Raw genomic sequence first — 18,757 nt, 5'->3', positions numbered from 1 at the left:
GGCTAGTGTTACTAAAATAATACATTAGCATACATCCACAGTCATTGTTTAGGAACAATGAAGAGTTAAACTTTCAAAACCAAGAACAGCCTATGTTACTTAGCAATCCCGACAACTGAAAGAAGACATGTCTTTAGGAAGTGAATCAAAACATACATAATTGCAGACAAAAGAAGTATTTAGTCTTAGTCCAATGATTAAGGTCATTAACAAAAGCAACAAAACAAGATGGGAATGGTAAACATACTAGAAAGAGCACAGATTTTCAAGCCTGAAAGAGACATTTACAAATTCCAAGCTCTGTTCTTTGCTTGTTTTGTAAACTTCAGCAATTTGAATAACTGATCTTGGAACTTGTTTTCTCATCTGTAAAATGGGGATTATAAAATATAGCTCACAAGATTCTGTAAAGATTTTTTACACACAAACACACAGAAACGCACACACGTGCACACACTATCTAATGCTTATGAGGTACTGAATAAATACTAGCTATTATCAATAAGTATTTACCCAATATGTGGAAGTATGACTAATAATATTTTAAAATATTAACCTTTAACTCTGGTTACTCTTTCACTTTCCCCAACATATTGACAACTAGTCATTTCCTTGGGGAAGGGTTAACATAGCAGAATATAAATTATGAAGACATAGATTCTCATGGTTTCCGAGTTTCAAAAGTCTAGGCCTGGTAAAAGACAAAAGATTTCAAAGACAGAAAAAAAAGATGGCTGAAAGGTTTTCCTCCTTCCTGCACTACAAAGGATTCCTCGGGTTATAGGAAGGAAAATGAGGGGATATTGCGGAGGAAGCAAGACAATTCAATACCAGTGTGTGCCCCTGGAGGGAAGGAAGGTAGAGAGAAGTGAGGAAATCTAGAGAGATCTGAGAGAACCTGAAAGCAGAGCTGACCTGGACCTCATTTCTGAGGAGAATCTCTGAGGGAAACCGGGTGGCGAGTTTCCCCTGCTCCTTCCTCTATCACTCTTTCTGACCCCATGGAAACCCACTGACACAACACACAATCACTGTGAATCACTCCCCATTAAACACATAGGAGTGCATGTCAGAAGAAAAGAATATGCACAGCATCTAGTCAGATGGGTCTTACCAAAGTTCCTGCCCACCCTAGTATGGCATAAGATACAGTACGATGATTTTTGATATTAAAAAATGGGGGCATCAAAGTAGCAGAGACATATCCAGATCTGAAAGTCACTGCAGACGGGAATGAAAGGTGGCCCAGGAAGAAGTCACTGCCTGCTTAGACCAACAACCAAGATATGAGGGAGAGACTAGCATCTCCATGGATGCCAGCCCAGATGACAACTAAAGAACAAATGTTCTGCCACACTGTGGTCACCACACCCATCACTGCATGCTTTGCAACTATATAAGCCCTGAATTGATTTTAAAATGTATTTCTTCAATTCAATGGAATTACATTCAGTTATTAAAAGGTAACATTATGGACTGAAAATCTCAGCACAATTGTTATCATTTACAATTATTTCACATTATGTTTATAAATGTGAGGGGGTATATGAACTTAAGTTGTGAAACTTGGCATGCATCTTGCTTTGAGTGTCCCATGCTTGTTAGAAAACTTACTTCGATCCGTAATGATTGTTCTAGCCTCTTGATTGCTGGTCTTGTTTTTCAAATTCTGGGCAGCAGTAATGAGTTCTTCCAACTGGGGGCGCCTCTGTTCCAAATCCTGCACTGTTGCCTGTAAGAACAAATACCGCTTAGTATCGGGGTTCTTCAGTGTTGTGTATTCCTTTTACATAATACAAAGTAAAATACAGTTGTAAGACCAGCCAAAACACTTTTAGAAATAAAAAAGATGTCACTGTGTAAGGGTTTATAGAAAACAATTTAACAGGAAATATGTTTCATTCTTAGATATCAAAAATATTTCAAATGAAAATCTTGATTATAGATTTTCTTCTTTATTTAAAGGCTCATATGGAGTCATTCCAGAGTACCTCGGATTACTTAAACCACTGTAAGAGTGCCTTGAGTAAGAAATGGTATTCTGAATTACGACAATGTATTTAAAAGATAGATAGCTATTTATACTTACAATATCATTCTGTGTGATGTCAAAATTAAGGTATATTTATTTTAAAAACAGAAAAAGCACAGAACCAATTTAAGAGATATTACTTATTTAACTTCACTGTACCCTGAGATTCCTCACCTGTCAAACGAAAAGGTGAAGTAGATGAGCTAAAACAGCTTTTCTCCTAAGCTGCCTGTCCATAAGAATCACCAAACCTTTTTGCCTCACCCCAGAACTAATGAATATGTAGTGGAAAGGGCTGCAAATCTTGCCTTTTAATAAATTATCTAATTAACTTTTATGATTTAGGCAGGTTTGGAGAGCATCAGATTAGAGGTTAGTATTCCCATTTCCCTGTATTATAAATGACTTTAATATAGCACTATTTTAAATAAAAATACAAATATAACAAAGTCAACAATTTTTAATTTATAGGTAGTAATGTAAACCATTAAGATATTCTTCCCTTTCTTCAGTGTCTATTGTCTCTGTCATCTTAGTCTCTCTGGATTTAAGGACCAAAATCGCAGAGATATTTATGAGGAAATTGATGAAAAAAAGGCATCTGACTAACTCTGGTTCTAAAACTCAATAAATTTTATTTTAATTGGGGAAAACAAAAGTAATATTTACTGTTAGTTTGTAAGCAACATGTGACAGATGTTTTATCTACATTTTCTCATTTTTTTCTTATAACAACCACACTAGTAAACAAGCCAGCAAGTTTGTATAATTTTAAATATGATGTTCTACCACATGAAGCCAATGAAGATGAAGAGATGAAAGTGGTAGATAGTAATGCATCTGAAACTTACATGAAACTTAGTTATTTACTCTGTTCTTTGACTCCGGCTGATTTTCTAATCATTTTTGGTTTTGGAAAGGCCAAATTTTGATCATTACATAGTGTTTCTTTTGTGAAGAGGTAGGGAGACAGGCTTTGTGATTTAAACTCAATTGCTTTGGGTAATAGTAAAATAATGCAACAAACTTATCCAAACATTGTACATCTACTCCAGGCACTTTCTCCTCTCTGTATTGAAAAATTGGAGGGGCTAACTTTTAACACATTTTCCACATTTGTAAGCTGTGATTGCTCAGAAGAAAAATCCAATTTTCAGGTTTCTAACTTTTATGGTTTCTTTATACAAAAGAGTGTTTGAAATATGGAATAAACTGCCAAAGACAGCTACTGAAGTAAGTGGCATAAGTCAGTTGGAGAGTACTGAACAAATTTTAAATAGGAACCATATAGTAGCAGATAGATTTTATGAAATAAGATGTTTCCCAGTGTTAGAATGTGAAACTCTGGTCATCTGTGACATGAGAAGCTGAAAGGTTGCTTTGGAATTGCCTACCCTAAAATGTTGAATATGTTCAACAGAATTTTTAAAACGGACTTACCCAGAAATCTCAGATGAAGTCAAATTTTCACCTCAAAGTTAACAAAGAACTTTAAATACACAGAGCTGGCAAAATACATTAATTCATTTACTCATCCATTCATTTTAATAAATATTTTTAAGCACTGGGCACTATTCTAGGCACTATGCATGTGGCAGTGGACAAATATGTTCAGTATAGTGTGTATCTTAAATGAAAAATTGTGTTTTTTGATACTTGGAAATTTTTATATAACAAAGATTATCTTTATTGGGTTGTTCTTCTTTGATTTGATATTAATTCACCCTCAAATAACCAGATTTTTTTGCTTCTCAGTTTTAGATACATTACTCAATGTTTGCTATACTTTTTTTCCTTCTTTTAAGATTTCAAAGTTCATTTAAGAAATCTGTTGTAAAAGTAACTTGATCAACTTTAATCTGAACCTTACCAGGCTCTAAATTAAACCTGACCATAATGAACAACTTTTATTGCTGAAATTAGCAAGCATGTCAACTTAGACTCAAAACAAGCCATTTTCCTCTCTAATGAACAAAATAGGTCTCAGGGTATTGTGAAACCTGTTCTCTAGTTGGGTGATTCTCTAATTCTCCTGACAGACACATGCTTTGTAAGCACCTGAGAAGATTATTAATGACATCCTTTGAAGCAGCTTCCTTAAAAATCTAAGGAGATTCACAACTGCAATACAACTATGCATTTCTAAACTATTTCAAAACAAAATTTCAACTTTTTATCCCACTCTTTGGTCAACACATACAAACATTCATTTCAACAAAGAAGCTGTAAAATAATAATGTATATTGCTATGGGATTTATCATACACTAATAGGCTCTTTACTTAGTGGTCTTTTAGTATAGCAGAATGGGAATTTTCTCCTTTGATTCCCTTTCTAGAAATAGAGGGATTTAATATGGCATACACTTCACTTCAGTATTTTTTCATTAAGACACCATAAAAACAGTGGTTAAAATAATTTCTTGCTAATAAGAACACAAATATATAGTGAGAGTAATGATTATTTTTCATTTGGTTTCCTTTTTAGTGTATTCTATTACTTGCTACTATAATTTCTTTGACTTCACAACTTAGTTTTATAATTCCAGAACTTCTCAAATAAACTCACCTTCATCTCTATTCCTTCCATCCACCCACAGATGAGAAAACACCTTAGATCTAATCATTACTCAAACTACTTGCCTCCAAAATATCCATCTACCAAATTCTGTTCTCTACCCCCAATCTGCTACCCCTATCAGATGTTACTCTCCCAAACATGCTGTTCCTAGTATTATTTTCATCCTCATATGACCTCTGGTTCTTTTCTGTTTCCTCAACCTAGCTTTAGTCATAACAAACAAGTAGAATGCTAATTGTGCTTATTTATTTCTCTGATATGATCCCAGATAGTTGTTACACAAATAACTTAAGTGAACAAAACTAAAATCATTACATGCTTACCAGTACCTAAGCATGATAATTGATTGTGTCTACATGGATTCTATCATTCTAGAAGAAACAAAACACAGGAGAAGGAAGGAATCAATGCTATTTCTAAGGAGTCATAAGTCAGCTACTGGGCTTTACTAAAAACAGCTTACCCCTTGGAGATGAGAATTCATCATGGATTCCACCAGCTGAGCAAAGATGGAGGAAAAAAAAAATTCTTCAAATACAAAGTGAATCAGAAGTCTTTAATCTTTAATCCCCTCAGAGTTGAGTGAAGTGGTTATAAATAGCAACTTTATGAAATAGGAAGTTAAACAGTGAAACCATACATATTATAACTAGGGCATTTTAGGCTTTTAGACAAAATTACAATTTGTTATTGTATTTATTAAAATGGAATTCCATCTAAATAATACTCAAATAAAAACTCTATATGTTGCCAGGCGTGGTGGCTCACGCCTGTAATCCCAGCACTTTGGGAGGCTGAGTCGGGCAGATCACGAGGTCAGGAGATCGAGACCATCCTGGCTAACATGGTGAAACCCCATTTCTACTAAAAACACAAAAAAATTAGCCAGGCTTGGTGGTGGGCACCTGTGGTCCCAGCTGCTTGGGAGGCTGAGGCAGGAGAATGGCGTGAACCTGGGAGGAGGAGCTCGCAGTGAGCTGAGATTGTGCCACTGCACTCCAGCCTAGGCTACAGAGCGAGACTCCATCTCAAAAAACAAAACAAAACAAAACAAAACAAAACAAAAAAAACTCTATGTTGAGTTGAATATTTAGTACTTATATGCCTAAGAAAAGACTTTAAAAATCAAACTTGTCATATTTTTATATTTTTCTATAAAAATCAACAATCTACATAGCATAAATGCCCATGATTTTTCAAATGTTCCCATTTTCAGTAAATAAATATGAATTAAGCTGAAATGTAACACTGTAGAACTGATGCTACTTTATTTACAACTTCAAAAAATTAATATTAAGAACTCAGAAGGTAAAAGAGTTTAAGGAACCATTTTATGTATTGAAGAAAATAAGCATAGAAGTCAGGGAGGTACTAAATTGCAGCCTTTCTAGTTACTGAAACGGTTTTACTGGTGGGGATGCTAGTAATCTGTCTAGCTTTCAACCATCTCACTGAGCATCTTCTTCTGGCTTCTATTCTTGCATTTGGATGCCTCTCCAAATAGAGTGGCCAAATCGAAAACCATCCTTATTGTCTTCCACTTACTTCCTCACTTCTCATTTCCATTTTATACTGGCTTGGATATTGATATTTTCCTATTTGGCCAACCTTCCCTACTTCTTTTTTGAATGTTCTACCAGCACCTCCATTGGTAACTTCTTAAGAATCTTCATAACCAACTTCATAAACATCTTCTAACTGCAGTTATCCTTTTTTTGTTCTTTATTCACTGCATAAATACTTTATAAGATACATTTTATTTTTACATAATTTCAAGCCTGCAGAATATTTGCAAGATAAAGAACTCCCATGTACCCCTTACCCAGATTCACCATTTGTTAACATTTTGCCACATTATTTTAAATCATTTATCATTTTATCATTCTCTCTGTGTGTGCAGATATATAACTGTATATGTAATATTTTATATATATATATACTTCTGAATCATTTGAGAATAATTTGCAGATATCATACCCTTTACCCTTAAATACTTTAGGTTTTATTTCTTAATAGCAAAGACATTCTCTTAAATAACCTCAGCTCAGTTTCAAAGTCAGGAAATTTAGCATGGCTTTAGTACCATAATCTTATCCATATTCTATATTCAGAGTATGACAATTAACCCATTAATGAGCTTTATAGTTATATTTTTATTTCCTTGTCTGGTCCAGGCTCATGCTTTTAGTTGTCGTATCTCCTTAGTCTCTTTTAAGTTGAAATAGTTATTTGCCTTTCTTTGAACTTTATAACAGTGACAGTTTTGAACAATAGAGGCCAGGTATTTTGTAGAATATCCCCGAAATTTGAGTTACAGCAATTTTTTAAGTGCTTCAGTTGTGTCACTCATTGAGCTAGGTGCAGGGGCTGTAGCAGTGAAGGAGAAAATAATTCCTGTTCTCAAAGAGAAAACAAACCAGGAGTGATGACAGGCAATGAAAAAGCAGTTGCAATAACCTGAGGTATTATGGTAGGGGAAACACGGAGAGTTATCAGAGCACATGGCAGAGATATCACATGAAATATAAAGGCCAAAGACAGTCTTCTGAAGGAATCAAGCTTAAGTAGTCCTCAGCTTTTATTTATTTAAATTATACAAAATAGTTTTAAACACCACTGCTCCTCATACCCAAGTGGCCACCATGAGAATATGCAGACCTTCTATTATTGGATCTTAACTGACTGAGGACTCCGTTACTGCATTTTGAAATCCATGATTGCATTGCACCAAAGCCAAGCTTCTCACAGACTGCTCCTCACCAATGATTGGGTGTGGTGGGAATACTAAGGCAGAGAGCCTTCCTTGGGAGACATGGGACTCCTTTGCCTGGCTCTGCCTCAATGACTTCCCAACAGCTTTGCCAAAATTTCCTTCCACTAGACTGCACACTGGGATGCTTCCACCCAGCCTTCTCTCCCTCTCTTTTCCTTGCAGGGTCAGAATTGCATCTTCATCTAATGTCTCTTGCACCTTCCCTGGCTTCCTCCTTATTTTCTTTTACACAGATATTTCCACTAATAAAATATTGTCCCATTTTATCCTGTCTGGGTACATAAAACCTCAGGTCTTGACTAATACACTCACTTTTGTCCTCCTAGACCCTAAACCTCTCATCAACTCTTCAGGTCCATGTAACATGATGGTTCTATGACACTACTATCTGAATGTGTAACTGTCAATTATTGAATATTAATTAGTAACAAAGGTTTCTTCATGCCTCCCACGGGCTGGCCTCTTAAGATGCAATTCAAGTAAATATATATTTTTACATACTACCTCTATTTATAAATCACTAAGGCAGGTGCATGACCATTATTTCCAAAGAGCGCACAACTTAACTGGAGGAAAATAAGAGTATTCAGACGTGTTACATGGTAATTGTGGAGTTCCATTCAACACATGTAGCTCAAGAACTGTAGGAAACTAAAGCAAGCCACCAGGAATCCTTTACAGATAACAACAACTAGGTTTGCTGAAAGACATGGCAAAACGAACTTTGGGGCAAGTTTCCAGACGATGGAAGACAGAAAGTTAAGATTATTCCACCTCTCTGAGTGAGAAGTGCCCTGGGTAGACAGAGACCTCAACCAGGACTAGATTCTTGAACGTATAACTTGTGCAGTTAGTTACACAAGGATCTGCATTAGAAGGGATTCATACTTGGTTTCATGCTCTACTGTTGCCATCTTGAAATTCTTAATAATTTTTTTAACCAAGGGTCCTGTGTTTTCATTTTTCACTGGGCTCCACAAATTACATACCTGATTGTGACCTCAACCCTAAGGTTAGTGGAGAATAAAAGTTATGTGTCTTGGCTGAAGCACTGGTTAATTGTTGATGGGAAGAACACATTGAAACACAAATTAAATGATGTCAATCAAATTCATCTTGCTTAATTCCTGAAAATGCATTTCAAATTTCTGGAAGGAACAGTTATGAAGCTAAAAAATCTATTTAGGGGGAAATCTGGCCTCAGGGAAAGCAGAACAGGACAGTTAGAAGTGGTTCCAAGGTAGGACTGTCATCACTATCAATGGTTATTGGAGAACAAAAGTCACTACAGGAAAAATGAAGTAGGGAAACTATAAAGTGTAAGTGGTGAATCATCTGAGGAAGAAATTGGAGATTAAAAGGAGATCCTGTGGCTTCAGCAACAATGATGGCTGCTGAAATCTCAAATGACATCTCTAGGTTTAGCTAAGTATTAGTTGTTTCCAAGGCTAGGATGGACTTGGGAAATATGCAAGAAACAACTGATAATTTGTTTTAGAAACATTTACTAAACTGCAACTATTTGCCAAGCACTCAGCTAGTACACACAGACAAATAAAACTTGTCTTATTTTTCAAGGAACTTATAATCTAGCAAAAAAAAATACTGATAAACAATTATTTTTTGTGTAATAATACAATGGGAAGTAATACCAATAACAACAACAATAGTTGTTTATTGAGTGCATACCATATGCCAAGAGTCTATCACTGCATACTGGTTAAAAGAATGAACTCTTGAGTCAGGCTTTCTGAATTTGCATACTGGCTGCCACCTATTAGGTTTACTATTTTCACTATGTTACTTAAATGCTGTCTGTATCATTTCCAGCACTGTGAAATGGAGATACTGAGTCTCTACCTCTCAGATTCATTATGAGAATTAATAGAGTTAATATTTGTAAGGTGTTTAGAACATTTCCCATTTCATAGTAAGAACAAAAAAGTTTTAAATAAAAACTATTAGTCAATGTAATTATCATAATACTCTGTGAGGTGGGTACTAATATTGTCCCTATTTTACCAGTAAAGAAAATGAATGGAAAAGAAGTTAAACAATTTGTCTAGGATCACATGTTAATAAGTGGCAGAACTTCTGACACAGGTAAGTTGGCCCCAAAGCCCACACACTTAAGAACTATAATATAGCACGTTATACTTACAAGGTACTTATGTCATAGTATAATACAAAGTAGCTATATGATAGTATGATACAATATAGGAATGAATAAAGGGACAGGGATATGAAATGAGAATACAAAAGGGGAAATTATTTTATTCAAGGACAGATTATATTCTGAATCAGTCATGGTTCTTGCAATAAATAGTTCATTCAAACTAGGATGAGGAGGCTTTCCTCCTCAAGGCCTGAAAGGCTAAGGGGAGGGACTAGTTAGTAGAATCTGAGAAGTAGCTGCAGGGAGAGGACCTCTTGACAGGAGCTGGGGCTGTGAGTAAAGGAACCTAGCCATCCCTTGACTCACTCTCCTCTCATCCATTGATCTGCTGATGCCTCCCAACAGAAGGACCAAGCCAATAGAGAAGCAAGCCCAATGCTGCTGCCATATTCGTCAGCCTCCTAGGGTAGAACAACACATTAGAGATTGGATCTGAGAAAGTATCCAGCAACAGTATCAAAAGAAAAATAATAATAATGACCACAACTATTGAAACAAATCAGTGAAGGAAATGACCACATATGGGAATTCTCAGCAAAGACTTCCTATGAAGTACGACACTACGGTTGAACTTTGGAAGATTTGGCTAGAGAATAAGAAGAACATTATAAGGGAAAGACAGACATGAACAAAGGCATGGATGTAAACTAAAGCCTCAAATGGGTTGGCTAGAGTCTAGAATTCTTTACAAATAATGGCAAATAACCTTAGGTAGACATAGTGGAAGCAGTATACTGTTGGCTTTTTAAAAATCAGTTTGAGGTTTTGAATTTTATCACAAGGACAACTGGGAAGCAGCAAACTTGCAGAAGAAAACTAAGGCTATAGGAGCAAAGCTTTTAGTAATCCTGCACCTCCATATGTCTTGTTCTTTCTGGTTGGGACACATTTCTCAATTCTTGGTCCATTCCTAGAAATATAGTTAACAGATACCCATAAGTAAAAAGTGTTGATTGACCAAATCGCTGACTACAATAAAGGGAAACAGTGGTACAAGAAACAAGTAATTAGAGACTTGGGAGAGATCAAGAATACATACAAATGGCAAACAAGCATATGAAAAGGTGCTCAACATCATTGAATTATTGATAACCAGAGAAATGAAAATCAAAATTACAATGACATATTATCTCACCCTCATTGAAATGGCTTATATCCAAAAGACAGGCAATAACCAATGCTGACAAGGTTGTGAAGAGAAAGGAACCCTTGTATACTGTTGGTTGAAATGTAAATTAGTACCACCACTATGGAGAACAGTTTGGAGGTTCCTCAAAAAACTAAAATAGAGCTACCATATAATATAGCAATCCCATTGTTGGGTATATACCCAAAAGACAATAAATCAGTATATTGAAGAGCTATCCGCACTCCCATGTTTATTGCAGCATTATTCACAATAGCCAAAATTTAGAAGCAACCTAAGTGTCCATCAGTAGATCAACAGACAAATAAAATGTGTACCTATGCACAATGGAATACTACTCAGCCACAAAAAGAATGAGATTCTGTCATCTGCAACAACATTGTTGGAAATGGAGGTCATTATGTTAAGTGAAATAAATTAGACACAGAAAGACAAACGTTGCATGTTCTCACTTATCTGTGGGATTTAAAATGGAAAACAATTGAACTCATGGACATAGAGAGTAGAAGGATGGTTACCAGAGGATGGGAAGGGTGGTGGGGAGGTGGAAGTGGGGTGGGGACAGTTAATGGGTACAAACAATTAGTTAGAAAGAATGAGTAAGGACTAGTATTTGACAGTACAATGGGGGGACTATAGTCAATAATGATTTAATTGTACATTTTAAAATAACTAAAAGAGTATAATTGTATTGTTTGGAACATAAAGAATAAATGGTTGAGGGGTTGAATATCCCATTGTCCATGATGTGCTCACTACATATTGCATGCCTGTATCAAAACATCTCATGTACCAAATAAATATATACACCTGCTATGTACTCACAAAACTTAAAAATATAAACATAAAACAAAAAGAAACAAGTAATTAGAATCAGAAATGCATGGAAATTGCTAGAACACATGTTCTTTTTCTAAGCATTGTTTATCTGTATTATAAAAATCACTGATCATTTGGCTAACTTTAAAAATAAAAAATATGATAGCTGTTTAAGAAATCACTATTAGCTATTCAAACTTAAAAAACAATAAGTCTGTGAAATTTATTTCTCTATTTCTTTGTAGTAACGTTTCAATTTGTTGATATTTTGGGAAGTTAAAAAAACTCTTAAGCCTAACATTGCATGTTCTCACTCATAAGTGGGAGTTGAACAGTGAGAACACATGGACATAGGGAGGGGAACATCACACACCAGGGCCTGTTGAGGGGTTGGGGACAAGGGGAGGGAGAGGATTAAGACAAATACCTAATGCACTGGGGGCTTAAAACCTGGATGTTGGGTTGATGAGTAAGCAAACCACCATGATACATGTATACCTATGTAACAAACCTGCACGTTCTGCACATGTATCCCAGAACTTAAAGTAAAATAAAAATAAATAAATAAATATAAAATAAAATAAAAAAGAGCATTGTAATCTCAAAAAAAAAAAAAACTCTAAGCCTACCAAATTTGGTGACTTCCTTGAAATGGTATAATATTAATCTACTAATACTGTGTTATTTTTAAAATAAATTATCTCCCTTTGTTGAAAAAAAGATTAAGATGAGCCTTTCCAAGCTATTACACCACATGAAACTTACGGGATTGATTTACTTGTCATTTAATAAAACCCTTAACATCCAAAAACGAAAATGCCTTTAACTTTCACAAGCCAGTAAGTAAATAATGTGGTCTAAATTGCGGATCTTGAAATACAATTTCAAAGTCAAGAAGAAAAAAGAATTTTATGCTACAATTTGTCGGTAATGATTTGCAAATTCATTTCTAAACTGATATAAAGGGCACTGATAATTTTAGCTATTCAACGTTAGATCTATTAGTTATTCTACATTGTTTACATTTCTTGAAACTCTATTGTTCTATAAATTTGGCATATTAACAAAGGAAAATCAAGACAGGTTTAAGACCAGTTGTTATCATGTACATCAGATTCACAGGCTTTTGATATTATGGCCCAATAACATAAGTGATACAATTTTTCTCCTACATACATTTTAGAAGAAAGAGAGACATGAAACAATATACAGGACTGCCTTCAAAATATTGTGGGTTTGGTTCCAGACTGCTGCAACAAAGTAAATATCACAATAAAGTGAGGCACACGAATTTTTTGGTTCCCCAGTGCATTAAATGTTATGTTTACACTCTGCTGTCATCTGTCAAGTGTGCAATAGCATTGTATCTAAAAAATGTACATATCTTAATTTAAAAATACATTACTTCTAAAAAAAAACAAACAAAATAACAACAACAACAAAAAAAAACGGTAACGATCATCTGAGCCTTCCGGGAGTCATAATCTTTTTGCTGGTACAGGTTCTTGCCTCAATGAGGATGACTGCTGATTGATCAGGGTGGTGGTTGCTGAATGTTGGGGTGGTTGTAGCAATTTCTTAAAATAAGACAACACTGAAGTTTGCTGCATCGATTGGCTCTTCTTTATAGCCAATGATTTCTTTGTAGCATGTTATGTTGTTTGATAGCATTTTACTCACAGTAGAACTTCTTTCAAAATTTGAGTCGACCTTCTCAAACACTGATTCTAGTTTATCAACTAAGTTTATGGAATATTCTAAATCCTTTGTTGTCATTTCAACAATGTTAATAGTATCATCACCAAGAGTAGAGGGCATCTCATGAACCCACAACCTTTGCTCATCCATAAAAAGCAACTCCGAATCCACTGAAGTTTTACCTTGAGATTACAGTTATTCAATCACACCTTCTGGCTCCACTTCTCATTCTGGTTCTCATGCTATTTCTACCACATCTGCAGTGACTTCTTCTTCTGAAGTCTTGGACCCTCACAGTCATTGATGAGGGTTGGAATCAACTACTTCCAAACTCCTTATAATGTTGATATTTTGACCTCCTCTCCCCAATCACGAATTTTCTTAATGGCATCTGGAATGGCATCTGGAATGGTGAGGACTTTCTGTTTTCAGTTTACTTTATCCAGATCCATCAGTGGACTCACCACATATAGCAGCTATATCCTTATGAAATGTATGATTTAAATAACAAGACTTGAAAGTTGAAGTGACTTCTTGATCCAAGGACTGCAGAATGGATGTCGTGTTAGCAGCCATGAAAATAAAATCAATCTCTTTGGACATATTCCTCAGGGCTCTTGGGTGACGAGGGACACTGTCAAAGAGCAGTTATATTTTGAAAGACATCTTTTTTTTTTTGAGAAGCAGGTCTCAACAGAGGGCTTAAAATATTCATCAAACCATGCTGTAAAGAGATGTGCAGTCATCTAGGCTTTGTTGTTTGATTTATAGAGCATAGGCAGACTAGATCTAGCATAATCTTAAGGACCCTCGGATTTTTGGAATGGTAAATGAGCAGTGGCTTCAACTGAAAGTCACCAGTTGTGTTAGCCCCTCACAAGAGAGTCAGCCTGTCCTTTGAACTTTTGAAGCCAGGCATTGACTTCTCTCTAGCTATGAAAGTCCTGGATGGCATCCTTTTCCAATTGAAAACTGTTTCGTCTATGTTGAAAATCTGTTTTTTAGTATTGTCACCTTTATTAGTAACAATGTTAGCTTGATCTTCTGGATAGTTTGCTGCAGCTTCTCCATCGGCACTTGTTGCTCTACCATGCACTTTTATGTTATAGAGAGGGCTTATTCCTCAAGTCTCATGAACATACTTCTGCTATCTTCCAACTTTTCTGCTACAGCTTCCTCACCTCTCTCAGCATTCATAGAATTGCAGAGAATTAGTGATAATGCTTAAGATAATGGTGTGGCTGTTTTGATCTTCTATCCAGACTACTAAGACATTCTCCATATTAACAGTAAGGCTATTCCACTTTCTTATTCCTGTGTTCAACAGAGTAGCACTTCTAATTTTCTTCAAGAACATTTCCTTTGCATTCGCAACTTGGTCAACTGGCACAAGAGGTCTAGCTTTCAGCCTATCTTGGCTTTTGACGTGTCTTCCTTACCAATCTTAATCATTTCTGACTTTTGATTTAAAGTGACAAACATGTTACTCTTTTTTTCCCCTTGAACACTTGGAGGACATTGTAGGGTTACTAACTGGCATAATTTCAATATGGTTGTATCTCAGGGAAGAGGGAGGCCCAAGGGGAGGAAGAGAGATGAGGGAATGACTGATCAATGGAGTAGTCAGAACACACAAAACATTGATTGATTAAGTTTGCCATCTTATGAAAATAAGTAATGGGAAAAGGACTCTCTATTCAAGACATGATGCTGGGATAGCTGGTTAGCCATAGGCAAAAGAATGCAACTGGATCCCCTCCTTACACCATATACAAAAATTAACTCAAGGTGAAATAAAGGTTTAAATATTATATCTCAAATTATAAGAATCCTATAAGAAAGCCTAGGAAACACAATTCTGGATATCAGAGTTGGGAAAAAATTTATTAACTAAGTCCTCAAAAGCAATTATAACAAAAGCAAAAATTGACAAGTGGAACTTAATTAAACTAAAGAGCTCTCCACAGTGAAAGAATCTGTCAACGGAGTAAACAGACAGTCTACAGAATAAGAGAATATATTTGCAAACTATGCATCTGACAAAGGTCTAATATTCAGAATCTATAGGGAACTTAAACAATTCAACAAGTAAAAAACAAATAACCCCATCAAAAAAGAGGCAAAAGACATAAACAGACACTTCTCAAAAGAAGACATATAATGGCCAACAAACATATGAAGAAATGCTCCACACCACTCATCATCAGAGAAATGCAAATCAAAACCACAATGAGATACCATCTCACACCATTCATACTGGCCATTATTAAAAAGTCAAAAAAATGACAGATGCTGTTGAGGCTGTGAAGAAGAAGCAACACTGATACACTGTTGATGGGAATGCAAATTAGTTCAGCCACTGTAAAACAGTTTTGAGATTTCTCAAAGAACTTAAAACACAACTATCGTTGAACCTAGTGATCCCATTACTGGGTATATAGCCCAAACGAAACGAATTGCTTTACTAAAAAGACACATGTATTCTCATCCTCATTTTAGCACTATTCACAATAGCAAAGGTATGAAATCAGCCTAGGTGCCCATCAGTGGCGGACTGGAGAAAGAAAATACAGTGCATATACACCATGGAATACTATGCAGCCATAAAAAGGAACAAAATCACGTCCTTTGCAGCAACATGGATGCAGCTGGAAGCCATTATTCCAAGTGAATTAACGCAGAAACAGAATATCAAATACCACATGTTCTCATGTGGAGCTAAACATTGGTTTCTCATGGACATAATGATGGCAACAATAGAAACTGAGGACTAACAGAGTGGGGAGGGAGGGAAACAAGGGTTGAAAAACTAACTATTGGTTACTACGCTCAGTACCTGGGTGATAGTATCATTTGTACTCCAAGCCTCAGCATCATGCAATATATCCAGGTAATAAACCTACACATGTACTCCCTGAATGTAAAATCAAAGTTGAAAAAATGATGTCTTTTTTTTTTTTTTTCAGACAGGGTCTTGCTCTGTCATTCTGACTGGAGGGCAGTGGAGTGAACATGGCTCACTGCCACCTTGACCTCCTGGGCTCGAGTGATCCTCCTGTGTCAGCCTCCCATGCAGCTGGCAGGGCTTCTTACAGCCATGTGCCACCACACCCAGTTAATTTTTCTACATATATGTTTTAAAGACAGGGTCTCACTTGGTTTCCCAGACTGGTCTCAAACTCCTGGGCTAACACAGTCCTCCTGCCTTGGCCTCCCAAAGTGTTAGGATTACAGGTGTGAGCCACTGCACCCCACAAAGTTTGCCATCTCATATGAGTGCAGTTCATGACATCTCAAAACAATTACAATAGTAACATCAAAGGTCACTGATCACGGATCATAACAAGTATAGTAATAATAAAAATGTTTGATATATTGAGCAAATTACCAAAATGTGACACAGAGACAGAAAGCAAGCACATGCTGTTGGAAAAATTGTGCCAATGGACTTGCTCAATGCAGCCTTGCCACAAACCTTCAATTTACAAAAAGCGAAATATCTGCAAAGTGCAATAAAGTGAAACCCAATAAAACGAGACATGCATGTGCATATTTGGGGATTATTACTTCTCAATTTTTTCAGTATTAATTTCTTGTTCTATCTTGAAAAATATCATTTTGGAATCCTTCTAACTTCCACTTATCAAGACAAACTCTCTTGTCCCTATTCACCTATACAACAAACTGAATCATAAGTGTACTAAAATACCAAAGCAGAAGATAAATTACAAGACATGAATAGTGAAACATAACTATTTGAGGGCATTATTTGTAATAGTTTGCCTAGTACATACTCCTAATTTTGCATCCTCAAGATACTGTCCAAAGACTGTAGAAATTCCAGATACAAGAGGCTAGAGCTGACAAGTAATTAAGCAATGGTCAATCAAACAGCTAGAAAATATTTATTGAAATAATTATATGCATAATACATCACAGTAGGGAATGTACCTCATGGATAACATAAAAGAGACTCTCTAGTGAAATCAGTGAACTTGTGATGAACTTTCAATGCAGTTGGGGAGATGACCTTCAGGTTAGCCCATGCGTGCTCGCACATGCAGTTACCCAATAATAGAAAACAATACGTAAATTACGAATGTAATAGTCTACAGATCACATATTCTATGCTAATGGGATTCTGAGAGATGGGATTTTATATGGGACCAGGTTCAGGGAAGGTGCCATAGAGGAACAGCAACATGAACTGCAGCTTAACAGGATGAACTCAATTACTAATGACCTAATGGGAGAAGGAATTTCAGGACCAGGAGTGGCTTTAAAACTGAAGTGTAGAAGTCAGAATACAGCAGAGTGGTTGAGAAAGAGTGGGAAGGGCAGCTGTGTAGTTAGTTAGCAGAATTATGATGGCTGTGATCAAGTTGAGAAGGGAAGCTGGGGCCAGAATGTGAAGGCTCAGAACACTAGATGACTAAATAAGGACATCATGTTGAAGGCAATGGGAAATCATCAGAGGTTTGAGAGCAAAAGAATGCCGCAATAAAAGTGGCATGTTAGAAATATTAACCTCGTACAACTGCATCCAATGTCCTTTCCGAGAAAGAAATGGAAAATTAAATTGCAGTAACCCAAGAAAAGCCTCTTGTATCTCCTCTTTGATTAAATGTCTTGTCATGAAAACATGCAAAACATTTCTAATTTAACTTCATGCATCTTTTTATTTAAGGAGAATATAATAACTCCACTGCACACAAGGAACATAAACTCAACCCCATTGCTTGTAAAAACTGTCCCAGAGGGTTATTAAACAAATTTGCTGATTCCACTTATAACATTATATTTTATTATATAGGGGCAAAAAGGGATTGTAGTTTTAGTTTAGAAAAAAGGTAAACATTCAGAATGCTTTGTTAAATTCTTACATTCCTACGCTAAAGGATAAACAAAGACTTCCAGAGTACGAGAAGAAATTGGGGTCTCTCTAGAAATACACCTTCAAGGATATTATCAGTGATGATAAGAATTATTGGCCGGGCGCGGTGGCTCAAGCCTGTAATCCCAGCACTTTGGGAGGCCGAGACGGGTGGATCACGAGGTCAGGAGATAGAGACCATCCTGGCTAACACGGTGAAACCCCGTCTCTACTAAAAAAATACAAAAAATTAGCCGGGCGAGATGGCGGGCGCCTGTAGTCCCAGCTACTCCGGAGGCTGAGGCGAGAGAATGGCGTAAATCCGGGAGGCGGAGCTTGCAGTGAGCTGAGATCCGGCCACTGCACTCCAGCCTGGGCGACAGAGCCAGACTCCGTCTCAAAAAAAAAAAAAAAAAAAAAAAAGAATTATCAATACATGTTATGATGCCACATTTTGTGAATATAACTTTTCAATGCCCTTAATACATATGACTGCATTAGACCTGATATTCTTCTTTGGGATATAAGTCTTTAGATAGTACTCCTATTTCTAGCAAAGGAGTACAGGGGTATTGTACTAATCTGTTCAAAAATAAAAGCCAAAGCTAACAAAACATTTGTTAAAAATGCATTCAACCTTTTCATGTTTTCAAAACATTT

At 36.2% G+C, this 18,757-nt stretch overlaps 1 protein-coding gene across 1 annotated transcript in view; it reads right to left on the bottom strand.

Annotated features, from left to right (window-relative positions):
* The window catches only part of DMD (dystrophin), a 2,224,438-nt gene that overhangs the window by 619,321 nt on the left and 1,586,360 nt on the right, over positions 1-18,757 (bottom strand). Inside the window, 1 exon segment of the mRNA XM_033201414.1 lies at positions 1,615-1,732. Coding sequence (XP_033057305.1) covers positions 1,615-1,732 — 118 coding nt within the window.

The sequence above is a fragment of the Trachypithecus francoisi genome, unplaced genomic scaffold, assembly GCF_009764315.1.
Source record: "Trachypithecus francoisi isolate TF-2019V2 unplaced genomic scaffold, Tfra_2.0 Lachesis_group6, whole genome shotgun sequence".
Classification (NCBI taxonomy): Eukaryota; Metazoa; Chordata; class Mammalia; order Primates; family Cercopithecidae; genus Trachypithecus; species Trachypithecus francoisi.
The sequence above is the reverse complement of the archived record's forward strand: the minus strand, read 5'-3'. Positions and strand labels throughout refer to the sequence as shown.